General features: G+C 54.7%; 2 protein-coding genes across 2 annotated transcripts; one reads left to right on the top strand and one right to left on the bottom strand.

Moving 5' to 3' along the window:
• Nucleotides 1-816: 816 nt before the first annotated feature.
• LOC144720427 (protein kinase C and casein kinase substrate in neurons protein 1-like) lies at nucleotides 817-21,181 on the top strand. The gene is given in 11 exon segments (XM_078597209.1): nucleotides 817-1,019; nucleotides 7,993-8,087; nucleotides 8,550-8,706; nucleotides 9,524-9,759; nucleotides 10,012-10,167; nucleotides 12,357-12,532; nucleotides 13,273-13,393; nucleotides 13,977-14,024; nucleotides 14,026-14,111; nucleotides 14,968-15,185; nucleotides 18,029-21,181. Coding segments are annotated over 10 exon segments (1,368 nt in total). The 5' UTR covers nucleotides 817-1,019; nucleotides 7,993-8,027; the 3' UTR covers nucleotides 18,139-21,181.
• On the bottom strand, nucleotides 20,702-27,415 carry LOC144720469 (uncharacterized). The gene is made up of 6 exons (XM_078597272.1): nucleotides 26,978-27,415; nucleotides 25,478-25,952; nucleotides 24,587-24,763; nucleotides 23,071-23,124; nucleotides 22,373-22,549; nucleotides 20,702-21,600 (listed from the first exon to the last, which is right to left on the bottom strand). The coding sequence occupies exons 1-6, from the start codon at nucleotides 27,413-27,415 to the stop codon at nucleotides 21,422-21,424; spliced, it is 1,500 nt and encodes a 499-aa protein (XP_078453398.1). The 3' UTR covers nucleotides 20,702-21,421.
• Nucleotides 27,416-27,684: the final 269 nt, after the last annotated feature.

Genomic DNA, 27,684 nt, shown 5'->3' with positions numbered 1-27,684 from the left:
AAGTGGCGGCTTCGTGGATTGAAGCGCATTGCACACTCACGATTATGGATTCCCTTCCCCGGGTTACCAATGCTACCCATTCATTCGTACATCACCGACCAGATCGCATGATCCATAGTCACAGGTTTATGATGTGTACAAATACTTGTTCTGTCGGACAGAGCCGGCAGCTGTCTCATCAACGTGAATGGGACAGAGAGCGGCTCTGTCGCGTGGCACGCATTGCGAAATCAACACTCGCTCCAGCCAGCCCCTCACCCGCCAGCCAGCCCCTCACCCGCCAGCCAGCCCCTCACCCGCCAGCCAGCCCCTCGCCCTCCATCCAGCCCCTCGCCCTCCATCCAATCCCTCACCCTCCATCCAGCCCCTCACCCTCCATCCAGCCCCTCGCCCCCCAGCCAATCCCTCGCCCTCCATCCAATCCCTCACCCTCCATCCAGCCCCTCACCCTCCATCCAGCCCCTCACCCTCCAGCCAGCCCCTCACCCTCCATCCAGCCCCTCACCCTCCATCCAGCCCCTCAGGGTGATGGATTGGCTGGAGGGATAGAGGGAGTGAGAGAGGGGTGCAGGGAGGAATGGAGGCAAGGAGGGAGGGATGTAGGGGGGGATGGAGAGAAGGGAGAGAGGTGGGGGGTGGAGAGGTTGGGGGGGTGGAGAGGGGGGATGGAGGGAGAAGGGGGAGTGGAGGGAGAAAGGGGGGGGGGGGTGGAGGGAGAAAGGGGGGGGGGGATGGAGAAAGGGGGGGGGGGGAGAAAGGGGGGGGATGGAGGGAGAGGGGGTAGGGAGGGAGAGTCTCCCTACTAATCCCAGGGCTGGGCAGATGGAGGGTGACCCAGGAAGTGGATGGTGCTGAGCTTCGCCAGGACACGCCTCCACCCCCGCGCCGCGTCCTTCACTCGTATCCCTCCCCGAGCTCCTCCATCTGGCGCGCTCCCCCCGTCACCTCTCTCTCTCTCCATCTCTCCCCGCGCGCCCCTCTGGCCGAGGCGGAGAGGAGCGGAGCCTCCTCGCACCCGGGTGAGTGGAGGAGATGCGGGGAGCCGCTGCCAGCGAGCCCCGTTAACCCCTCTCCCAGGCGCGGGCTACGCGGGAGGGAGATGGAGCGAGCGGGGCGGGCGCACCGCGGCGCTGTCCTCGATTTGTTTTCATCCTGGCATGTGAGCCGTGCGGCTCTCTCCGTGCCTGTGCAACTGACATCCCCTGCGTGTGGCGCGCGTGTGTCTCCTCTCCCTCCATCTCTCTCCCTCCGTCTCTCTCCCTTCATCTCTCTCCCTGTCTCTCTCTCCCTCCATCTCTCTCCCTCCGTGTCTCTCGCTCCGTCTCTCTCTTCGTCTCTCCCTTCGTGCTGCTCCGCCATCTCGCCCCGCGCGGTGCCGTTACGTCCGCGCGTCGATCCAAGCACAAACAATCCGCGGGGACCTCCACAGCGGAGACGGAGCGCGGATAGCGGCGCACTTCGCTCCCCGCGCGCATTGTGCAGCTTCGCGTGTGCGTGAGTGCAGCTGGCAGCACCTGGTGACGTGTGTTGGTGCGGCACCATGAGTGGGTGCAGACTGCAGTGTCGACTGCCATGCCGTGTATGAGCCCCCGCTGCAAATGTCACCCAAGATGATGATAATCGTAACCATCAGCTGCTGCTGCTGCTGCTCTTGCTGCTGTTGCGTAAACAGCGCAGAGCGCGCATCCACCCCAACATGCACGCGGTCGGACCGAGTGCAGCAAAGCTCTCTTCTTCACAGAGCTCTCTTCTTCACAGAGCTCTGCAGAGATGTCTTCACAAGGCTCTCAGAGCTCTCTGAGTGCAGGGCGCTGTCTCACTGCAGTGCGCTGTGCTGAATGCGGTGTACATCATCGAAGCAGTAGAATGTAGTTTGACGGGGTGCAGCGTGCGCTCTGTCGCTGTGTGCAGGTCTATCTGTGCGTGCACAGCCGTCTCAGACTGCAGGGTGCTGCTGTCTGTAAATAATAGCAGCCAAGGCGAGGGTTGCAGACCCAACCACGATACCCTGGCAGCCGTGTTGCTGGACACCGCTGAGCGAGGCCGGACAACTTGGCAGCATTTATTTAACAGGCCACGTCCTGCTGATGAGCACACGCAACAACAAAACACTCAACACGTTCGTCAATTACACTGTGGCCTGAAAAGGAAGCGTATATACAGTAATAAGGCAACGGTTCGGGCCATAGCCCTTTTTCATAGCACATATATAGGGTTCTGCTGATGAAGGTCCGAGTGTTTGAAGTCGGTCTCGGATTTGCGGTGGAGCTGTAACTCGGTGGGTTCAGGAGACGCAGAGGCCAATGGTGAGAGAAACTCGCCCATAGTCCACCACACAAGGGAGCCCCCCGCACGTGGGATGGGGCCCTGCACTGCTCCCTGCAGCACTCCCCTCCCGGTCCCCCCTCCCGGTCCCCCCCCCCTCCCGGTCCCCCCCCCTCCCGGTCCCACCACCCGGTCCCCCCCCTTCCCGGTCCCCTCCCCCCCCTCCCGGCCCCCCCCCCCTTCCCGGTCCCCCCCTCCCGATCCCCCCCCCCTCCCGGCCCCCCCCCCTTCCCGGTCCCCTCCCCTTCCCGGTCCCCTCCCGATCCCCCCCCCCTCCCGGTCCCCCCCCCCTCCCGGTCCCCCCACCTCCCGGCCCCCCCCCTCCCGGCCCCCCCCCTCCCGGCCCCCCCCCCTCCCGGCCCCCCCCCCCTCCCGGCCCCCCCTCCCGGCCCCCCCTCCCTTCCAGCTCCCCTCTCACTCGCCTCCTCCCCTCTCCCTGCACGGCTCTCATCCCTCCCTCTGACCCTCTTCCTTTGACCTTCTCCCTGACCTCTGACTCCTCCTTTCCTTTGAACCCCCCCTCGCCGCCTCGTCCCCCTCCCTGACTTCCTCACCACACACGGCAAACGATTTTCGCATTCGGTTACCGGTTACGGGAGTGAGGAACCGGTAACCGATTCAAGCGGAATGTTTAGTGATGAATGCACCAATAGGCACGCGGGAACGCACAAACGCCACGGCGAGAGGGCCGAGTCACCATCCGCGCGGCGCGTTTGCTCCGTCGGTCTCCGTTGAAGGGAGAGGCGCCGCGTCACGCCGCCCCTTGGCCTACTCCTCCTCCACGTTGACCAACCGTGCTGGTAAGTGGTGGGAATACCCACACTTTACCCCACCGCACGCGATCTGCCCATCGACTGACTGCGGCGCACCCGTTCACGCTGCTGGGTGGCCGCAGGCAGCGGGGAGGGGGTTCAGGAACCCGTCCCGTCGTTGCGGCTGCCGCGCCGGGAGATGGAGTCGAAGCGCGACCTCGGCCCGCACGGCGAGCGCGGCGGTGTGCCGCTCACCGATTGCACCACCGTGGCACCTGCCACGAACGCAGTCCCTTCACCGTTTCTTTCCGTTCCTTTAATGCGGTCACCAGTAACGCAAACAAGCATTTGTAACCACCCCATAACCACCCCAGTCTCAACCCCCCACGAGAGAGTCCAACACGCAGCGCGCGCGTGCGTCGTGGTGGACCGAGACGCCTGGGCCAGGGCGGGGGGGGGGGCTGTGCAGAGGTGGCCCCGCGTGGCCCCTCGCGCTGGGGCGGTGTGAGGAAGAGGCTCTGGCGAGGAGGAGGAGTGGGAAGCCACGCGGCGATGTGATCACTCGTGCGGCGCGCTGTGCGGTGATGCGGTCACGTGATCCACGTCATCCGTGAATAACACACACACAGGGTAACACTGTGACTCACACACACACAGGGTAACACTGTGACTCACACACACACAGAGTAACACTGTGACTCACACACACACACAGGGTAACACTGTGACTCACCCACACACAGAGTAACACTGTGACTCACACACACACACAGGGTAACACTGTGACTCACCCACACACAGAGTAACACTGTGACTCACACACACACACAGGGTAACACTGTGACTCACCCACACACAGGGTAACACTGTGACTCACACACACACAGGGTAACACTGTGACTCACACACACACAGGGTAACACTGTGACTCACACACACACAGGGTAACACTGTGACTCACACACACACAGGGTAACACTGTGACTCACACACACACAGAGTAACACTGTGACTCACACACACACACAGGGTAACACTGACACACACACAGGGTAACACTGTGACTCACACACACACAGGGTAACACTGTGACTCACACACACACAGAGTAACACTGTGACTCACACACACACAGGGTAACACTGTGACTCACACACACACAGGGTAACACTGTGACTCACACACACACAGGGTAACACTGTGACTCACACACACACAGGGTAACACTGTGACTCACACACACACACAGGGTAACACTGACACACACACAGGGTAACACTGTGACTCTCACACACACAGGGCAACACTGTGACTCACACACAGGGTAACACTGTGACTCACCCACACACACAGGGTAACACTGTGACACACACACAGGGTAACAATGGGACACACACACGCGTGCGATGTATGTTCTACTGCGTGTGTATTGTGTGGGTAATGTGAGTGTTGTGTGCGATGTCGGCATGGGATGCGGGTGAACGCTGCTGCTGCTGCTGCTCCTCGTTAACATTCAGTGCAGCAGCAGCAGCAGCGCGGCCAGTGCGGCAGGGCGCGTGCAGGGGGTGCAGCGATCGTGACGGCGATTGGTGATGTGATGTGTGACGTGATGGTGACGTGATGGGTGTGCGATGTGATGATGGTGATGTGGGTGATGATGGTGATGTGTGCGGTGATGTTTTGTACAGTCGCTTCGTAATTCCAGCCTGAAACGCGGTGCCATGAATAATGTCGCCTCGTTACATCCTGAGAATGTCCTCGTGATCATGCTCCAGCCAGCCTCGCAGCAGCATTACGGAAAATAGCGAGTGAGAACTGAAGCCATGGATACAGTGATGTGAGGGATGTGTGTTTGTATGGTGATAAGAGAGATGTGTGTTTGTGTGGTGGTGTGTGTCTCACACATTTGTCACTGGGTGCTTCTAATTTTTGTGAATGATGAGAAAGATGCCAAAGCTTGCCTTGTGTAAGCATGCCATGTGTGCACGTCTGTGTGATATGTGTGCATATTGTTTGATGTGTGGGCATATTGTGTGATGGTGTGTCTGTCTGCTACATCAGAGGTGTAGAGAAATTCAAAAGGACCTACATCTTTGCTTTATTCATCTGGTCAAGGCCTATGATATCATCCATAGGCTAGGGCTTTGGGTCATGTTTCATGCTTTCAGGGTCCCTGACCTGCTCACAATCATTAAGGGCCTTCACAATGGTGGCCAGGCCTGGGTAAAGCGCGTGGCCTGGAGTCGGCACCATTCCCTGTTCAGCTTGGGGCGTGACAGGGATGTCCTCTGGCTCCTGCATTATTTAATATATTTTTGAGACTGTAGTTCAAAAAGCTTTCCATAGCTGTACCGGAGGAATTTCCATCTGGTGCAGACATAATGGGAGGCAGATCGATGCATGTGCGCGGTAAAGGCATGGCTCCCTATTGATCAACCATATTGTGTATGCTGATGATCTGGTAATTGCTGCTCACTCTGAAAATTAATTGAACCAACTGCTGCTGAACCTGGAACATACCATCAGCCCCACCAACACTAATCAGTTTTGTACCAGTTTAAAAGGGTAAAAACCTACTACTATATTTTGTCACTGGTAAAAGAGATCTCATAGTGTAAATGCTTACCCCGAGCTCTCATTACTCTGATATTGCACTGTGTTTGAGTTGTATGCCTTCTGGTGTCATCTGGTCCAACACCAATGGGGACTAGGCTCTAAAGGAAGCCGTCTCGGGTGTGGACCAATCAACTTCAAGGACAGTGCATATTATTATCATTATCAGAGTTGCTTCTTTTTGTTTGCTTTTTTGACTACTTGTGTTGTGGTTATTGCAAACATGATGCCTTGAATAAAGGTGTCAGTTTTATACCAGTTTAAAAGGGTAAAAACCTACTACTAATCACCTGCCTAGGTATTTTATGTCAGGAAATACTCCACCCCCTCAACTTCCCATGAGTGATGGAGTAGTCGTGGAGAGAGTGGAGATGTTGTTATACTTGAGCAATGTGCTTATAAGCAAGAAAGATTCGTTCATGAGGCGATCCACATATACAAACACAGAGACAATTTTAACCGAGAAGATGGATTCAGGCTTAGCAATCATTGGAAGGACGTAATAAACCATTTCGATACACATTAGGGTGAGTTGAATAATACATAGTGTTATATTAAAATGTATAAAGTATAGGGTGGTTTACAGCAATACAGTATATAATTTAATGTTGGGTTTATCTATGGCAGTATATAGTACTGTATATGCTAAGAGAATAAAGTTTAGATGGAAGTATATTATATACTTCTTACGACGTAGAATTGTAATTTATTATTTGTTGTTAGTAACTCAGCTTATTGTAGAGTATAGTAAGTATCAGTTTATATTTTAGTTTTTTATGTAGTTTTTACTTTGGTTTTCTACGTGGTTGTTTGGTAAATGCAGCTACATATCATTAACATTCCTTTCCTTTATTAACGCTGTTCCTTGCGCCCCCCCGTGGTGCTGTTGATCCTGCATAATGCATGGGCATAATGGGACTTTGAAACCCCTGCGCCCACCTCCTACTCATTGCCCATTGGTATGCTAAATTCCTCTTCATATGCACATTCTTTTGTTAAGGCGCTCCTCCTCGCTACACCTATATAAGCTCCTAGCTTGATAATGTTCTCATTCTTCGCCTGAGGACGGCTGCTTGCGTTGTGGCCGAAACGTCGTGAGAATTGTTTTATTATGTTTTATTTTTATTATTTTATTACTTCCCTTCTACGTGACTTTACCGAAAGAACCAAGAAGATGCTTATAAGCAGGTGCAGTTTTTCAGCAAAGGTCTCACTCCGAATCAGTCGAGTGGCATCTTATCATCAGCTGAAAAACACTACCTGGCCTGTCACTGCACATTAAGCCGTAGGCTTGTGAAACGTGGGCCCCTCTAATGGAAAATCTGTGCCAGTTTGAAACATTCAGGCTAGCTTGTCTGCGATCCATCTTGGATTTAACCAGGCTGGATTGTGTGAATACTTTGAAAGATCTGGACACTTCCTATTGGTGAGCTCATCCAGCATGCAATGCTGCGTTGGCTGTGTCATTTAGCCTGCATGCGCAGCCACCGCATGCCGAAGCAGCTTCTGTTTGGCTGGATAAATAGGGCTAAACTGGTGTGGAATAGGTTAGAACAGATCGGTGGAAGGGTACAGGATGTGAAGCTGAGTAGACTTGCCGATGTCTGGTACCAGCCATGGCAAGATCGGCACGGCTGGTAAGGATTCTACTGGACAGTTGGAGGTAGTCACCCTCCAACAACAGCGAAGGGCAGAGGAGCGGGCGCTTACAACGACGAGCAGAGTGCTGGGCAGATATAACACATCGAGTTTGGACAGTAGGCGGCACAGGTGGTGCATCTGTCAGTCATCTCAGTCCTTCAACCCATTGGCACCTCGGTCTATCCCATGACCTCCTGCCAGGAGCGAGCCTTCACTTGGTCTCAAAGTCCAACGAGCCTGGCACAAGCGCTGTGGTGACGTCACCATCACTTGGTGGAAAATGGTGGCTGCTGTTGGTGCAGGTGGGGAGCGGTAGTGTAGTGGTTAGGGCGCTGTACCACGAACCCAGCGTCGGAAATTCGATTCCCGCGCAAGGCCAACACTAGTGATGATTATATTAACCAGTCTTGGGCCTCAAATTAGTACCTGGTGCGATGTGTAAATATTGGCATGAGGGAGCCAAAGGTGGCCATGCGTGGTGCTGACCACCCTTATGGGCCGTGCCGGCCTTCATAGGTATTCGCACCTCCGATTAGCATGGTTGGCTACGTTCAATAGAAGTTCAACATGCATATACATACATGGGTGTTTGCTAGCAGCACTTTCCCCAACAGTCTGTTAAAGGCTCTACGGTCAATCTGTGTCTTTGTGTGGTGTGCAGTGCGGCACGAGGTGTGAGCTGTGACCCAGTGCACGATGTCTGTGACTTACGATGACTGCGCGGGCGTGGAGACATCCAGCGAGAGCTTCTGGGAGGTGCAGGGTACACACACACTCGTGTACACATCACACAGACGTGTACACACGCGTGTACACATCACACAGGCGTGTACACACGCGTGTACACATCACACAGGCGTGTACACACGCGTGTACACATCACACAGGCGTGTACACACGCGTGTACACATCACACAGGCGTGTACACACGCGTGTACACACGCGTGTACACATCACGTAATGGATTAAGGCCTGCCCACGACATGGCCACCTCTCTCGTGGTCCAGTGCCACTCCCATCCACTCCACTCCTCCTGCACGTGGACCGATCTCGTTGCTCCGTCTCCACGGCAGCTGTGCTCTTGGGAACGATCGCTGGACATCTGCAAAAAAGAGATTCCTAGCTCATCGGATTCCTCCAAATCAAGATTCTGACTCCTGTGGCTGCCGTTCCATCACCGGTCTCCTCCATCGCGCCCCCCCCCCCCCACCCTGACAGGTGGGGAACTACAAGCGGACGGTGAGACGCATCGACGACGGATACCGGCTCTGCAACGACCTCATGGCCTGCATCCAGGAGCGGGCCAAGATTGAGAAGGTCTACTCCCAGCAGCTCACCGACTGGACCAAGAAGTGGAAAACGCTGATCGAGCGCGGTGAGATGCACCACAAAGTCCCATGCCGGTTCGAACCTGGCGGCAGCCCTGGTAATCACTGGTGTTTGATAACCGTAACATTGCTACGTGCCGTGCCGCCTGCTTCCCAGGAGACGTTAAATATCCCCTTATGGCATCGTGTGCTACTCAATGAGGATCATACACACAAGCAATCATCGCCTCCTACTTGCAGCAGCGTTCAGATGCTCTCGAGTTGCGTGCCGCGTGTAAAGCGCTCTTGAGACGCCGCCATGGCGTGAATGAACCATCGTCATCATCGTCACACGCATCTCTCTCACACCAAGGCACGACAGGTCTCCCTACACCAGCAAAGACAAAAATCCCCCGTATAGCCTTAACAGACTGTCGGGCCAAATGCTGTTAGCGAGCACCTATGAAGGTCGGCACGGTACACGAGGAGGTGGGCGGCCAGCACCACGCTCGACCACCTTTGTTTCCCCAGAGGGAATGTTTACTACACACCGCACCAGGTACTCATTTGAGGCTGAGTCGACGTAGCGGAAGCCAAGAACCGGTTCAGATATTCGTTACTGGTATTGACCGTGAGTGGGAATCGAACTCGGGTCGCCCGGTTAGAGTAGATGCCTATAGGCAACACCGCGTCCTCGCAGTGTACTGACGTCGCACGCAGTGAACGAGTAGAGACGCCTGTATGTGTCCGGCTCGTCTCGGTGAAAAGCCGGTGGAAAAACACCACCCATGCCGTGTTGGCACGGCTCGGGTGTGCAGGAGAAAGTGGTATCGGTGGCGAATGGCGCTGGTGGTGGCGGCCGCCGCTGTTGTGGTCGTTGTGTAGGCCCGCAGTATGGCTCCATGGAGCGCGCGTGGCAGGCCCTGATGACGGAGGCCGACAGGGTGAGTGACCTCCACCACGAGATGAGAAACCAGATCAACAACGAGGACCTGGAGAAAATCAAGAACTGGCAGAAGGACACTTTCCACAAGCAGCTCATCGGTGGCTTCAAGGAGACCAAGGAGGCGGAGGACGGCTTCCGGAAGGCGCAGAAGCCCTGGGCCAAGAAGCTCAAGGAGGTTCGGAAATAAATCATGGCTTTGATATTAAAATAAATCATGGCTTTGATATTAAAATAATTGTGGGCGAAGTCCTGCGGCCTCCCTTCTTGTGGCCGCAGTGAACTCGCACCACTGACGAGGGGCAATACAGAACGCACGTACTAGTATTGTGTGTGTACCCCGTGTGTGTGTGTGTACCCCGTGTGTGTGTGTGTGTGCTCCGTGTGTACACACTCTGTGCGTGCGTACCCGATCCGGTGCATGGCGCAGCTGGAGGTGCTCAAGAAGGCCTACCATCTGGCGTGCAAGGAAGAGCGTCTGGCCGTGAGCCGCGAGACCTCCACCAAGAGCGACCCCGGCGCGCCGCCCGACCAGGCGAAGAAGCTCTCGGACAAAGTTGAGAAGTGTCGACAAGACACTCAGAAGGTGTGGGGCACAGCGTGGGTAACGGCGGGGAGAAAGGACACGATTGGCGCCTAATCTTGCATCAAACCGACCGGCATCTGTCAAAACGGCAGCGTGTTGTTTACCAAGCCTCGCCTGCTGGTGAGATCCATGAAGTGGAAACCAGTCCAGGGTTTTGTTTGATTAAATGATGCTGCTCGATGATATCGGTCTGGAAAGCTCCGGGGCCGATGTGGAAGCACGAAACAGTTTTGCGTATATTGCCTCTCACTAACATTTGCTCAATTACAGCAATAATGATTGGGATGATAGTTGGTGCCGAGCCATGAGGTCGTGAGGTCGAGGTGCAGAATGAATTAATTAATTAATGGAGGGATGATGGTCACCACCCATGTGCTCTGTAGAGGACCCATTGGGCATTGTTGCTGTGAAATCATTCTGAATGTGCAGAGCGTTCAAACCGAGTACCATACGCGAGGCATTTAGCGGAGAAAGTCTATCGTGTGAACTTGTGCGTGTGTGAAGGAGCCACACCAGGTTGAGCAAACATCCGTGTGTCTGCTAATGCCGCGTGACTTGATCTCCTGACACTTGTCTCACGTTGTCTTTTGAAAGTAGAATTCTCGATTTCAAGACGACGTCTCTTATCCCCATGACTACCGAGCAGCTTAGACGTTTGCCCGTCCGTCCATCGCCCGTGCAGTTCTCCGTGTCCAGAGACTCGTTATCTTGTTATCTCGCGATTAACTCTGCGGTGGGCTGTACCAACGGTGTCAAGATTGGCCTCCTTGGAAGAGGCTCGCGAAGGTTGCTACTGGGTAGTTGAATGCAGTCGCCCTCCAGCAACAGCGGAGGGCGGATGAGCGATGCTCACAACAACGAGCAGAGCGCCGGGAGTCTAAAACACAGCAATTTGGCACAGTAGGGGGCATAGGTGGTGCATCTGCCAGTCATCTCAGTCATTCAATCCGTGGCACTTCGGTCTTTCCCGTGACCTCTTGCCAGCAGCGAGCCTTCCACATTTCACGTGGCCTCAAAGTGCACCTGGCCTGGCACGGGCGCCGTGGTGATGTCACTGTCACTTCGTGGCCAATGGTGGTTGTGTTGGTATGTGGGGTGCTGTGTGTGTGGTGTGGGTGTATAAAACAGGAGCGTGCTCAAGGTTACCAGATGTCCTGAAGGACAGTACTTTTTACTTGTCCTTTAATATGATAAACTGTCCTTTAATATGATAAACTGTCCTTTATAAGGATGCACAAATGTCAGTAAGATTAAAGCACGGGACGTGTGATGTTGCACACTGGAAAATATGCAGCGGGGAACGTAGCCGTGACTTCAGATGCAATCGCAGCCTGGAGCGGCACCTCACGCGCCTGCGTCTCCGGACGCTGTGCTCGCGCAGCGCGATGCAGGCGCCCTGGGGACACGGTCTTTACTGGCCCGCGTTCGAGGCCTCAATGCGAGTCCCTCTATGGGTCTCTATGTGAGGCAGGGGAGAACAGAACGGTCTTGATCCTGGACTTGAACATGGGCAGAGTTTACAGCACGGGACAGCAAAGGGGAATGACAGAGCTCCCACTGAGCGAGGGTTGACTGGGGACTCCGACACGAAGCCTCGGTTGCCGGAGTGGAGGGCAGTATAGTGAGATGAGTGGGGAGAGTTTGGCATTGGCGAGTCTATGGAAGATCTTGAAGATGGTGAGTGCGATTTTGTAGTTGATACGGGAGTGGATTGGGAGCCGGTGGAGGGATGAGAGTAATGCGGAGGAGTTTGGCAGTAACATTGTGAATGACCTGAAGTTGGGAGCCGAGGGGAAGGGACGGCTGAAGGAATGACGAGTCTGTAAATAGGCAGGGGTCACCGATGCTGCTGCTGCTGTTAAAGCAGAGGACATCGAGTGGGATTGGGCAACAGGACTCATCATGGGAACAGTTGATGAGAGATGAGAAGCAAAACTCGCTACGGAGTGAAGATTGAGTGCCGAGAAGAGAGGCAAAGGGAGATGGCGGAAGGGACGGCAGCAGAGAGACGACATGACACCGGAGTTGGGAGGTCACGACCGGGCTAGGAGGAGAATGTCTTTCCCCAGCAGTGGGGAGTTACCGGCCGACAATAACAACACACAACAACATTGCCACTCGTCTGCAGGGAGTTGCGGTAGTCAAATGAGGATGCGACGATGATGATGATGAGGGCTCTCCACTCACAGGCGAAGGAGCGCTATGAGAAGGGGCTGGAGGAAATGGGCCGGCACACGCCACAGTACACGGAGAACATGGAGGCCGTGTTCGAGACGTGTCAGCAGCTGGAGCTCAAGCGCCTCTCCTTCCACAAGGAGGTGCTCATGGACATCCAGCGCCACCTCGACCTCTCCACTAACTGCAGGTGGGAGCTCGGCCACGGCTCAGCCGGCCCCCGGGCAGTCTGCTCTCTCTGGCCTCACGACGGGCCGGGTTTTTTGGTCGCCACAGAAATGGAGCGATGCAATCATTTTAAACGTTACTATTGCAGCGTCGCCGTCCTGCTGCGCACGCAGTGTGCCGCACGCGCCGTGTGTTTCATTGGCAGAGTCGTGAGTGGACTTAGCCGACAGTAATTGGGATGGAGGTGAAAACAGAGTGGACGGTGGAGTTATGGGGCCGCACGCGGCATCGTACACCTGGGCCTCCAGGAGCCCACCGACATGGCACAGCCTGCAGCCTGGTCGCAAATGGGCAGCGCAGCCTACAGCCGGGCAGAGCAGCCTACAGCCGGGCAGCACAGCCTACAGCCAGCCTCACAGTCCAGCCTAGAGCTAGCCTCACAGTCCAACCTAGAGCCAGCCTCACAGTCCAGCGTAAAGCTGGACTGTGAGGCTATCGAGCTGTGGACACAACCACCGAGCGACTGTTGGATCCCTTCATGGGGTTGCGAGGTTGGGGCGCGAGGCCAGGAGCCCGCACAGTTTCTACCTCATGCTGCTCATCGGGGTGCAGTGGTGTTGTGTCGAGTGGCGTTGTTTGTAGTGTAGTGGTGTTGTTTGTGTTCTATGTAGTGGTGTTGTTTGTGTTGCGTGTAGTTGTGTGCAGTGGTGTGTTGTAGTGTAGTTGTGTGCAGTGGTGTTGTTTGTGCCTCGTGTTTCCCAGCTACGCTAACGTCTACCGGGATTTCCGGCAGTCGATTCTGACGGCGGACGAGCAGGACGACCTCAAGTGGTTCGCGGCAAATCACGGCACCGGCATGGCCACGAACTGGCCCGCGTTCGAGGTGAGACGAGTCCACTCCGCCGCCACAATCGTCAGCGGCCACGCTCGATCCGCTGCCGGATGAGGGCCTTCCCAAGCAGCCACCAACCCTTTAAGATCCCCGTCGCGCCAACTCGTTGTATCGCTCCGTCTCCTCGTAGGCCACAACCCCGGGGCGTGTTCCCTCATTGATTTTGGCCGCTGGCCGGCATCCCTCCGAGCCGTAGTGACGCACCGTGCCCACGCCCGCTTGCGTTCGGCAATCGCGCGGACGATGTAATCCACCTGTGGTTCCGCCACCGTGTGGCTGATTTGAGCGGTGAAGCAAATCCATGGTCGTCCATTGATAGTTACCCCACTCGGATCATAATCTGGGGAAAGAGCTCCGGCGCGCGCCTTCGGGCTGCGCCGCCGCACCATCCGGCACGACGTCCGACGTTTTTCCCTACGCTCCAGAAGATATAGCCGAACATGCCATATCTGGACGGTGAATCCGGTGTGCGAACCGTTGCCGTGGCGGTGCCCGTTGTTCGTAAAAAAATAAAAACCGAGAAAAAGAGAGCGACGGGATCACAAACACGGGGATGCGTGTTTGTGGGCGGCAGGAGTACTCGCCGGACGCTCCACAGACCACGAGCCGCAAGGAGAAGGGGGGGGGGGCCACGCAAGACGGCCGAGGGGGGGGTGGCGCAGGGCCCCACGGAGTCGCCCAGCGTCCACGGAGGCTCGGCACGGTGAGAGCAGCGCAGAGACACCCAGAGCAGAGACGCCCGGTGTAGAGAGAGACACTGGAAACAACCAACAAGCACACTCGGCACAGCAAAGAGCAATTGCACACATACCAACCACACCAATCATAGATGTACACCCACTACTCGCACTGAGCAGGGAAAGACACACGCACCACAGTTATATTACATGCTGCGGAAACACACGCAACTACAGCCACACGCCTTGAATTTTTTAAAAATGCAAACCTTGTCCAAGATCCCACAAGTGAATCTCGGTTTCCTGTGCCATCACTCACTGCGTATTGCACAACTAAATCACGTGCGTATGCGCGCGTGTGTATATGTGAGCTACGATGCGCCGGGCGGCTAAAATGCAGCAAGGTGAGACAGTAGGGGGAACAGCTGGTGCATCTGTGAGTCATCTCCGTCAGTCAAGCCATGGCACCCCTGAGTATGTTGCGTGCTTTGTCAGCAAGTCTTTGACATTTCACGTGGCCTCAAAGTGCACCTAGCCTGGCACAGGTGCCGTGGTGACGTCACCGCTACTTAGAGGCGAACGGCGGGTGTTGTTGTACTACAAACCGGGCGACCCAAGTTCGATTCCTGCTCACGGCGAACACCGGTGACGATTATCTGAACCGGTTTTGGGTCTCCCCTAGGTCGACTCGGCCTTAAAGGAGTACCTGGTTCGGTGTGTACATTGTCACTGGGGAGACAAAGGCGACCGGGCATGATCCTGGCCACCTATCCTCTCGTGTACTGTGCCGACCTTCATAGGTGCTACAAGCTAGCAGCACTTGCCCCAGCAGTCTGTCAAGGCTATAAGCGAGACCTTTGTCTTTGTCTCACGCGCCGCGGGTCTCAGCGCGAGCACGAGCGAGGCGTCCGGCCCGGCGGACTGGTCCGATGACGACACGCCGCTCGCAAGGGGTGGTCCTTCTGGGGGACGCAGCAACGGGGACAGGAACCCCTTCGACGAGGCGGACGGGGGGTCCGCGGCCGGCTCCGGGAATGGCGGAGGCCGAATCCGCGCCCTCTACGACTACCAGGGCCAGGAGCAGGACGAGCTCAGCTTCAAAGCCGGTGCGGCACGCCGGCATCACCAGCACCACCACCACCACTACTACCAACACCACCACTACTACCAACACCACTACCACCACTACTACCACTACTACCAACACCACTACTACCACTACCACCACTACCACCACTACCACCACTACTACCACTACTACCAACACCACTACTACTACTACCACTACTACCAACACCACTACTACCACTACTACCACCACCACCACTACTACCAACACCACCACCACCACCACTACTACCCCTACTACCAACACCACTACTACCACTACCACCACTACTACCACTACTACCAACACCACTACTACCACTACTACCACTACTACCACTACTACCAACACCACTACTACCACTACCACCACCACCACCACTACTACCAACACCACCACCACTACCACCACTACTACTACCTCCACTACTACCAACACCACTACCACCACTACTACTACTACCACTACCTCCACTACTACCAACACCACTACTACCAACACCACTACTACCAACACTACTACCTCCACTACTACCAACACCACTACCACCACTACTACCAACACCACCACCACTACCACCACTACTACTACCTCCACTACTACCAACACCACTACCAACACTACTACTACCAACACCACTACCACCACTACTACCATCATCACGACTACTGTTACCAACATCACTACCTCCACTACGACCAACACCACTACTAGATCCACTACTACCAACATTACTGCTACCAATACTAACACTACCAACACCACTGCTACCACTACCTCCACTGCTACCACTACTACCAACACCAATACTACCACCACCACTACTACCACTACTACCACTACTACCAACACCACCACCACCACTACTACCACTACTACCAACACCACTACTACCACCACTACTACCACCACCACCACCACCAACCACTACTATCAACACCACCACCACCACTACTACCACTACTACCAACACCACTACTACCACTACTACCACTACTACCACTACTACCAACACCACTACTACCACTACTACCAACACCACCACTACCACCACTACTACCAACACCACTACTACCACTACTACCACTACTACCACTACTACCAACACCACTACTACCACTACTACCACTACTACCACTACTACCAACACCACTACTACCACTACTACCACCACTACTACCACCACTACTACCAACACCACTACTACCATCACCACCACTACCACCACTACTACCACCACTACTACCAACACCACCACTACCACCACTACCACTACCACCACCACCACTACCACCACTACTACCACCACTACTACCACCACTACTACCACCACTACTACCACCACTACTACCAACACCACCACTACCACCACCACCACTACCACCACTACTACCACCACCACCACCACTACCACTACCACCACTACTACCACCACTACTACCACCACTACTACCAACACCACTACTACCACTACTACCAACACCACTACTACCACCACCACCACTACCAACACCACCACCACCACCACTACTACCACTACTACCAACACCACTACTACCACTACTACCACTACTACCAACACCACTACTACCACCACCACCACTACTACCACTACTACCAACACCACTACTACCACCACCACCACTACCAACACCACCACCACTACTACCACCACCACCACTACTACCACTACTACCAACACCACTACTACCACCACCACCACTACCAACACCACCACCACTACTACCACTACTACCAACACCACTACTACCACTACTACCACTACTACCAACACCACTACTACCAACACCACTACTACTACGACTACCAACATCAACCACTACTGTTACCAACACCACTACTACCTCCACTACTACCAACACCACCACCACCACCACTACTACCTCCACTACTGCTACCAACACCACTACTTCCACCACTACTGCTACCAACACCACTGCTACCAACACCACTACTACTACCACCACCACTACTACCACTACTACCACCACTACTACTACCACCACCACTACTACCACTACTACCACCACTACTACTACCAACACCACTACCAACACTACTGTTACCAACACCACTACTACATCCACTACTACCAACACCACTACCAACATTACTGCTACCAACACCACTACTAACACTACCAACACCAACACCACTACTACCACTACCTCCACTGCTACCACTACTACCACCACTACTACTACCAACACCACTACCAACACTACTACTACCAACACCACTGCTACCACTACCTCCACTGCTACCACTACTACCACCACTACTACTACCAACACCACTACCAACACTACTACTACCAACACCACTACCAACATTACTGCTACCAACACCAATACTAACACTACCAACACCAATACTAACACTACCTCCACTGCTACCAACACCAATACTAACACTACCAACACCACTACTACCAACACCACTGTTACCACTACTACCTCCACTGCTACCACTACCTCCACTGCTACCACTGCTGTGGTAGTCGTGGAGTGGCGAGTGGTCGTGTAGCGGCTAACACCTGCACCGCGCTACAAATCCACGAACCCAGTTCGATTCCCGCTCACCACTAATAACGGTGCTAATATCTGAACCGGTCCTGGACTTCCCCTAGGTCGACTCGGCTTTGAAAAAACGAGTACCTGGTGTTGTGTGTACACATCATCAACGGGCAGAAAAATATGGTCGGGCATGGAGCTGGCCACCCACCCCCTTGTGTGGTGTGTTGGTCCTCACGAACAGCACTTGCCCCTATGGTCTGTTAAAGGCTACACTGGGTATCTTTGTCTTTGTGCACCTGCGCAGGCGACGAGCTGACCAAGCTGGAGGAGGAGGATGAGCAGGGCTGGTGCAAGGGCCGCATGGACGATGGGACGGTCGGTCTCTTTCCTGCCAACTACGTGGAGGACATCTGAAGCTCCTCCAAGCGACGCACGGGCACCGCCCAGCGGTGTCCGTGCCGGCGGCCCGCACGGATGTACGAGCTGGGCGTGCACTTTCGTAACTCGCAAAGCCCCGCGTGCGTGCGTGCAGCGTGCATGCAGCGTGCGTGCAGCGTGCGTGCGCGCGTGTGGACGTGCACGGATGTATACACTCGGAGTGCACGTCCACGCGTGGTTGTACGTACTCGCTGACCTGAAGGGGATAAACACGACCGTGTACATGGACACACACCACACATCTGTGCAATGGAACATACGCCCGCACGCACGAACAGTGGCCGCACCACTGCCCCTTCCGTGCTGGTTTGTCCAGGACTTAAATACAGCATCGAATACTGCCATAGTCACAGCCTATTCACCTGTACAGAACGTAGCTGAGGTAATTTAATATCGGGTCGCTGGAATAGAGGGGTTTATTTGCCCAGTAGCTGGGGAGGAGGCGCCACACGTCGGAGCCCCCCCCCCCCCCCCCCGTGCTTCGTGTGCATGAATGGTGCGTGGCTTGTGACGTGTGCTGCATGACGTCCATGGTGCTTGTCTCGCGCGCCGCGCGCACACCCTCTGCACTTCCAGTCCCGCGGGATCCTAACCCCCTCGGGGGTAAAGGTGCAGCCGCTGCAACCGCCGACTTGCGCCCCTGCTGGCGGAAGGGGCCTCCGCCAGGGGGAGTTCCGCGCGGCGTGAGGTCCGCCGGGCCACGACGACCACGCGTGGTGGGAGCGGTGGACGTTCCGCCGCGGTGGGGAAAGCGACTTTGGAATCGCGAGACGTGGGCGCGTGCCACCAGATGGGTCCCCGCACCCGCTCGTGAAGTTCCACCGCTGACGACTCTTATCCGTGACAAAGTGGGGGGGGAGGGGGGGGGGGCGAACTTCGCAGATCCTGTCCGTGATCTTCCCAGGAACCGGCAGGCATCATTCTCTTTGTAGGACGCTTCCAGCTTCCAAAGTGTGTGTCTGTGGCCTACATAGGGACATGGGCCTCGGTTACACGGCAAGGGCCTCCGTCCAGCACAAGCAGAGAAAATGGTTCCGGGCCTTAAACGCTGGAGGAGCAGCACAAAGCTTTGACGGCACGTGCAGTAAATACTCTGAACATTGCTTGTGCTCACCTCCCTGGCTTTCCACATTGACATTGGGAATCCCCGTCCGTGTCACAACCGGGAGGCCCTCAAGAGCAAGTGGGGAGGCGACGAGACGACTCTAGTCGCTGGCAAAAACCAACTTGCCGTACTGCACGGTTACGTTGACCCCACCCAACCTCCCCCCCCCACCTCCCCCCCCCCCAATAAGAAATAGCGACACGCACAGGGGTGCTGCTTTCAAACAGCAGGAGGGCCCGACTCCCATCGTGTCTTGCGTGCACGTCACGTGACCCCCACATTGCATGTGCAGTACTCGCTGCATGTTAGGGTGGCCCCATTGTTCAGCTCTCTGAGTTACAGCCATACTTCTTTCAATGGCAATACACCCAAACATGCAGCCCTTGAGCGGGTGGTCTGGACAAGGCTGAGCGTATTGCGCACGCAATGTGCTGGTCACATGATATGCACACAAGGCACTATGGGAGTCGGGTGCTCCTGCTGTTGGTGAACAGCATACCTTTGTGTTTTTATATTTATGTGGTGATGCAGCGTTGGCAGTGGTGCACAAGCATGTATAACAACACCCTAAATGGTGAATAAGACTGGCCTTAAAATGAATAATACAACATACGACGTTTCGTGCAATCGTCCTTAATGGCACAGATAAGGAACGAACGTCGCCTGTCGTGCATCGTTTTTCCTTTCAAGGCCGTGGCGTTATGAAGGCACGCGTTGGGTTCTGTGGTGCTGTGTGCACCTTCCTGCTGCGAGGGGATTCCCCATCGTTCACCGACAGGATGGCCGAGACTGCCGAGGGCGCGGGTCCATGCGGCCCGCGTCTACGCGTGCGGCGGGGACGCGCGGCCAGGGGGCCTCCGCCCTGGAAGCGCTGTCGAAAACTGTTCCGTGCGCTTTCACCCTCCCACCACGTTTTATTTTTATTCCATGGAAAAGTCACTTACACTTTAGTCCATGCATGTGTGCAGCCGCACACTTCTCAGTGCCCAGTCCACACTCCTTGCTTCAGAGGCCGCTTCATGGACGTGCGATTTGCGTTCGGAGTTTCTGCGGCCGCTCCGGGCCGAGTCGGTGTCGGGGCAGAGAGGCGCGCGACGCTCCCTGCGGCTGGGATCGGGGGCGGGATGGAATACAGGGAGGTCACTGCGGTTTGCGTCCTCGTTCTAGCGTTATTTATATTGATCGTGAATGTGGAATGGGTTCGTGTTCGATGGTCCCGGGTTGTTGTGGATCGGGTTCTGGGGTTCTTGCCGTCGAGTTGGATGGCCGCCGTGTGGCAACACGGGCAGTGAAGTGGTTCGCACTGTCGGGGTCGCAGACACGACAGGAGTGGGATTTGTGTTATTGGCTAAGGGTTCGTGCATTGGGGTCATGGTTCATGTGATGAAGTTCATGTCTTAGGTTCAGGGCTTGTTCTAGGGTCCGGGTTTGTGCGTTTAGGGTTAGGGCTTGTTATCGTGTGAGGATTCACGTTTTGGGATTCCGTAAGTCGGGCAGGGCATTCTCAATTAGAAGTCTTCTCATTGTGACGACCACTCTGACCCGCCAGAGTGTGGTGAGCATGAGAGTGTTCCACTGAAGTGTGCTTGTCTCTTCCACAACCCCATGACGACATTTTCTCTGTTACCGTCTGTGGTCCCGGTCACCTCGACCCCCCCCCCCTCCCCCGTGCAGCCGTGCTCTGTAGTTCGTGATCACCGTAGATTGAAGCAATACGTCGAGTAGTGACGTGAGTAGTGCCGTAGGCTCGTCCATGTGCTCGTTTTTTGCTGTAACTTTACCATTAAATCTATAAGAAATGTGATAAATATAAAATACAATTTCTTGAGTATATTAAAGTGATACATGAGAGATGATTTGCTGGTCAATGTGAATTATAATGAACAATGTCATAAAATAAAAATTTAAAATCTGCTCGTGTGGAGGCTTTAGGGTGGATTATCAGGTCAATTATACGACAGGATCGTGACTGGTGGTGGTGGTTTCGGGCCAAGTGCCTCGGGGAGGCCTTCATCTAGCAGTGGATTGACCACGTCTGACGATGTCACGGAACATCCCCGGCCGGCACTGCAGGCGCTCCGCTTGACGCAGCGGGGGACACCGCACCCCGGCGTGCCGGGCCGGGTGGGGACACCGGCAGCTGCGTGCCGGGGCCTAGAGCGGCTTCACGAACTGGTAGACGAGCCTCTGGGAGATCTCCGTCTTGCGGATGATGCCCTTCTTGTAGTACTGGCGGATGGAGCGGCTCAGCTTGTCGTAGTTCATGGCGGGGCGGTTCTTCCTGATGCCCCACAGTCGCGCCACCTCCACAGAGTCCTCGATCTTGAAAATTCCTAAACAACAATAACAACAAAGGCCGCGTTCCTGCACAATCCGCTGCGGCCGTTTCACCGCCCCTTTACGGTGGTGACAGAACGAGGGGAGTTTTAACCACGGCTATCCTCATGACATTCACCAGATTTCATCACCGCTCGGCTGCAACCGAAATGGTGCCTGCCCGTGCCACAAACCGCTCCGTGGGGCGGTGACGCGGCCTAGCGGGGGAATCCAGCAGGCAGCCCTGGCCAATTTTGCGAGTGTATCGACCATGAATACGCACCGTCTCCTTGACGGTGGACGTTAAAGGTTGTGGTATCTTTTGGATTGAATAGACCATTGTGGGCTGGTGTAATGGTCCACATTTTAAAATAAACACATTGACAGACTAATTCATTGCGATGGCCTGTAGCAATCATCACCCACTCCTGGCAGACTCATGCAGACGGACGACTGCCACTGGGGGTGCCTTGGGAATGTTGGTGGTGAGATGTGATGCAAGGCGCTGTGAGTTGTGAAGGCATTTGAGCGGTGCCGGTTAAATGCAAGAATAATTGTGTTGTTATACCACCGGAGCGGCTGGGATATCTCCATGGATGCTGGAGATATCCCAACTCCCCAAAGCCCCTGAACTGTCCTCACAGCATGACACGGGAACTAAGAACACGCGTGTCCCGTGTCGTAGGAAGAACAGAGCCAGTGCATGGGTCTGGGGTGGAGGGTGCAGGAGTGGGAGGGGTGTGAGGAACGTTGTACGTGCGTCGGAGTCGGCGAGTGGTACCACTGCACCTTTGTCACGATTCAGCCAGCGGATGAGGCGGCTTCCGTCGCACGGGTTGAGAAGCAGCTCCCACAGGAACTGCCACAGGTGGATGGGCTGTGGGGGAACCGGGGGCTGTGCCCGGGGCGGCAGCTCGGGGGCTCGGGTGGGTGGGGGCCCCTCCGTGTGGCTGCTGCCCGGCGGGGCTGGAACACAGGTGAGGGGCCAGGTGGTGTCAGCTGTGACCCTCTGGACGTCGGTCGACCTGATTGTGTTTGTTCAGTTCAGTTGCTCTGGCGTCGCGATGATTGCTGCTGCTGTGTCACCCCAGTTTAGTAATTTGCGGTGTATTTTTTTTTTCAAATTCGGAAAATGTTAACCTTGATACCGACACACAACCGTCTACTTACTCCTCATTTCGAATGACGTCACGAGATCTGTAACGTCGACTGTGAATCATACAGTGCATAGTATTTTAAGGTTAATGCACCGCTGTATTAACCAGGGTGACCTGCCAAATATGAACCGCGAACCTCTGCAACGAGCGGTAAACGCGCTCCTTCTGGGGAGCGCCACCACCCCTGGAGTTGGCCATTGTGTGACGATGCCCTATCTGACATTGAGGCACTCCTGGGAAAGTACCTAAATAAAACAAATCACAAAGACAACTGATTACCGAAGAGACATCATCGTCAATGTGTGACGATCGCGGCGCGATTGTGCTCACCTGCGCACTTGTGGCTCGCGTCCCACGTGTAACCTGTGCCTCCGGCTGCTTGGTCTGTTGACACAAGTTACGCGTTCATTAGTCAGACGGGACGACGGAAGCGCACATCCCAGGGAGATTTGCCATCTTGCGGTCTTCCTTAGAAAAGAGGCTTTTAGTCTTAATCAGCTCTTAACTGAAAATGTTTTTTTTGTATTGACGAGTTACCAACATTTTGTCAGCAGTGGTAACACTCGTGCCCTTAATGGCAATAAGTCCCTGGGTTCGATTCCCAACGCGGGTGCCTCTCTGTGTGGAGTCTGTGTGGAGTCTGTGTGTTCTCTCCCCCTGTTCTCCAATGCATTGCAACTGATGTTTACCAAAACACATCCCAATGCTGAAAAATAGCCTGCAAATTACTCAATGGGAATTTCGCACAACAGCAACATCGCCCGTACTGCAAAAACCTGGCAGGATCCTCCTGAAAAAGAGCATTGAGAGGATTTCCTGGGTAAACAAGTGTAAAAAACAATAATTAATAACACATGTCATATACAACACATATTTGGTTGGATTTAATGTATGCCATATTTGTTCAAGCCTCTAAATATTACCGTGTTTCATGCATATGGAGAGTTTAAAGCCATCCGTTTAAAGTAATTTCTGAATAAATTACACTTTGATAAATATTGCATACGTAGCTTTCAGCAAAATACATTTAACACCACAAATGAGCCATTACTGCCTGTTTGATAGAGAGTGGTGCAATGACACAAGCCACAAATATTTGACCGCAACCACAACAGAGGGATATTTCCAGAGTCTCGTGATTACATTTGGGTGCGAGGAGGCAGCGTAAATGGGCCGTGACAAAGCCGAGTGGGCACGCGTTCGCCGCTCGTCGCTGCAGAGATTCGCGGTTCGAATCCAGCGGGGCGCCCTGGTCAATACTGGGGCTGTATTAGCCAAACAAGACAGCAGACGTTAAAGATCCCGTGACATCATCCAGTGAAGAGGAGCGCATTCTGTGCTGGAGCCATAGTCCACATTTTAAAAATAGCCTCACAAAGCGCTTAATTGCAAAAACAAAGTAATTGTTGCCCCCTACTTTGAAAACACAACAGGAGTTTCCTAAAAAGAGTGTCGAGACACAGTGAGGCTTCTCCTGGGTAAACCCGCGTCTTTAAAATCACGTACGATGGTGGTGAGGTGCTTGCGGCCCGTGCCAGGGTAAATTAAGTTACATTTAAATGTTTTTATTTTCGCAGCAGCAGCAGCACACAGTTGCACATCAGAAAGCAAGAAACAGTCTCCACCTCGGTGATGCGTGCAGGTGGATTTATCAGCAACCTGTGTAGAGGCATTGGCTACATCAGCTTCCTCCACTGGAGCTCGGGGCAGAATGCCACATGGGACCCCCTTATTCATTAGTGGCAAAACAGGCCCATTGGGGGGGGGGTCTTTGTGTGAGGCCCAGGGCACTGGTGCGTTACACATTTGCTCCGCACTCCAACTATCAGTCACCTGCACGCGTCACCGCAAAGCGAAAAACCCGAAACGGAGCAGCGCTTCCCTCCTCCCAGGCCACCGGTGCCGCTGTTGTCCTGCGCGGGGTCACGGAGGTCGCGATCGTCGGCGTGAGGTTCCCTGTCGAGCCCCGCGCCGTATCGTGCCAGGTTCGAGTCGTGGGCAGAAGCATCCTGGAGCTTGGCAGCTACAAACGCACACAGAGATGCACAAATGAAAACTCTCCTCTGGTCAGTGTGCGGAGACTGTGGTCACCACCCGGAACAGAACCATGGAACATAAAACAACTTAATGCCCGATTCACAAATACGAAAAAGGAGGCATCACAGCGACTCACTAGTCCTGACACAATCATCTTGCTCAATCAGCCCAACGGTGAATTATAGCTGTTGCCCTACATCAACGTCAGCCATACGGATACTTTTTATTTATTTATTAGGTATAACCCTGTGAGCCATGCGGCTCTTGACTCGGGTGCAACCGCAACAAAACGAAAACATGAACAAGAAACATCTTCAAGTGACTACACGCGACAGAAAAAAAATCCTTGAAAAACAGCAAAGTCTTCCAGAAAAAGCACCGCATTCCAACGCTGTGTGCAGAAATCCCAGTGGGATGCAAGTCAAACAATAACAACCATACGACAATGCAGATTAAAGTTATCAGGCCAACTCTATACTACAACAAACAAACATGGCCAGTACTCTTAGGTTGTTTCGGTAAAGTCACGTAGGGTAAAAATAGATAATAAAAATAAAATAATAGAAATAGCAATAGAAATAAAAAACATGGCCAGACCAAACGGAGAAGCAGGAGAAGACAGCTGGGACCTTTACTCCCAGCTGGGGCTGTTTCCCCTCCACCCGGGACGTACTACCGAGCCGGCGGGTGTCGCGCGTACCTGTCTTCCAGATGTCCAGGTGCGCGTGGAGCAGCTCGCCGCCCGCGGGGGCGCGCGCCCTGAAGTCGCCCTCGCCCAGGAGGCAGAGCTGGGCGCCCCGCAGCCCCGAGAAGGCGGCGGCGGCGCCAAGCCGCGGGGGGAGCGAGTAGTGGCGCTCGGCCCACGCCAGCCAGCGAGACGCCTCCACGCCGCTCCACCTCAGCGGGTCTGCAGCAGCAGCAGCAGCCACCGCACACACGCCGCACCACGCCGTCCATGAGGTAGCGGAGTGGCGCAGCGGTGACAACCCTCGAGCCTCACGGCAAGAGATAGGTTCGATTCTCGACTCGGGCGCCTTTTTGTGTGGGGGTTCCATGTTCTCGCGCTGTTCTGCAGAGTGTGTGCGTGAGTGGCCAACACCAGTGACGAATATCTTAAGCGGTCTTGGGCCTCCCCTAGGTAGACTCAGCCTCAAACGAGTACTCTGTGCGATGTGTGAACATCACCACTCAACAGTTTGTTAAGGCTATACGGAGGCTCTCTGTCTCTTTGTCTGTGTGGCTCTGTGAGTGTGTCAGTTGGTGAGTGAGGGTGAGTGTGTCGGGACCGGGCGTTGTGATGATGATCATTCACCCCTCATATGCCACGCCAGTCTTCATAGGTGACCTCTTAACAGCTCTTGCCCCAACAGTCTGTTAAAGGCTACACGGGGGCGATGTGTCTGTGGTGAGTGTGAGTGCGTGTGTGTGCGTGGAGTTTGCTTGTTCTCTCTGTTCTGTTTCCTCCGGGTTCTTCACATTCCTCCCATAGCTTAAAATCGCAAACTATGCCACTGGTGTTGGCCAACCATCCTCATCCTGACACATTAACTGCAAATTACTCAGTCGGGATTACACAGCAGCAACATCGCCTCTGGTGTGAAACGACTTCAGACTGTGCCTGTACATGAGAACAGTACCTTCCTCGTGATAGCCTTGAGCTCTTACAATGAAGGTGCGAATACCAAATGTCCTAAATTCTTCTTGTCGTGGTCATTATTATCTGTCGACTGGCTCTAAGAAACCCGGCATGAACAGGAACATGTGTGTGCTAATTCAGGATTGTGGGTTTATAGTCCAGCTGTATGGATTCGTAGCCTAGGTTTGTGGGTTCGTAGTCCGAGTACCGGGATTCTCAGCCCGGTTCATGCAACGAGTAGGGTGCTGATGGTGCAGCGAACCGAGTGTTGAGCGTGAAGCGTGTGCAGGGTATTGATTGTGCAGCGTGCCAGTCGACACTGTGTTTAAGTGGAGTACAGCTTGAACACCATCCGATATAAGGAAGGTGTTTCGTTTTTTTTAATTAGGCGAAATGTGTATTTTATAACATATTTTACATACGTTGAACATTGTATACTTTTATTATTTTGCGTATCTCAAATGTTAACGGTGTAATGATGTTAGGTTTACATGTGAAGCGCTCTGTGACGATGTTATCGTCAAGGGCGCTATAGTAAATCATGTTTGGTGGGTGACCACCTGCTGGGATGGACAGGAGCTTGCAGGCGGCAGCGATGTCGCTGAACACCTCTGCCACCACCAGCGCCTGCACCTGCTCCAGGGCGCTGGCACTGCCCAGCGCCTGCTCCAGCAGGGAGCTCTCCGGCGAAGACGTGTGATGCCCGCAGCTTCCGACGAGCTCGTCACCCTTTCTGGGCATGTGGCCCGAGTTCTTCACCGACGAACACAGCAGGCCGGCGAGTTCACCGTGGCCTGGCGTTCCACAGAACACCGGCTCCTCCTTTCCAGCGTGCAGCGCGATGGCGCACCGCAGTGGCGTTGACGTGCATCCACCTGGGAGCAGCGCAGAGGGGCGGCCTGCGTGCTCGTGTCGCCACGCTGCTTCAGGAGTTCCTGACGGACTGAGATGCGTGTGAAGACTGGCGGTCCGTTCGGCCGGGGAGTGTGCCGGCCTCTCCATGGCCTCAGGAGAGCCGGTGACGGAGGCCCTCTCTCAAGTCTCCAGCGGCCGAGGGGAGCTGGGGCGGCGACGTCACTCCCTGACGAGAGAACGCACAGCGGTGGAGCACTCGCTTCCCACTGCTGGCTTCTCTACGCGAGCGCGTTGCCTGCCGGGCAGCGGTGGAGCTGTCGCGTGAGTGTGCAGGGGCTGTAGCTGCGCCGGAGCCCACGGGCTGGAGGGGCCTCGGGCGTGAGGCTACCAAGAGGAGGGGAAGTTGGACAGGGGGC

Source organism: Lampetra planeri, chromosome 8 (assembly GCF_965212315.1).
Source record: "Lampetra planeri chromosome 8, kcLamPlan1.2.h2, whole genome shotgun sequence".
NCBI classification, from domain to species: domain Eukaryota; kingdom Metazoa; phylum Chordata; class Hyperoartia; order Petromyzontiformes; family Petromyzontidae; genus Lampetra; species Lampetra planeri.
Note: the sequence above shows the minus strand (reverse complement) of the source record. Positions and strands in the feature narration are given on the sequence as shown.

Coding starts and splice junctions, on each gene's coding strand:
- LOC144720469 (XM_078597272.1), bottom strand. CDS start 27,415: ATGGAGAGGCCGGCACACTCCCCGGCCGAACGGACCGCCAGTCTTCAC. Junction 24,764..25,477: donor CCTGGACATCTGGAAGACAG/GTACGCGCGACA, acceptor GTGCGTTTGTAG/CTGCCAAGCTCCAGGATGCT. Junction 23,125..24,586: donor TTCGGGTTTTTCGCTTTGCG/GTGACGCGTGCA, acceptor TTGTGTCAACAG/ACCAAGCAGCCGGAGGCACA.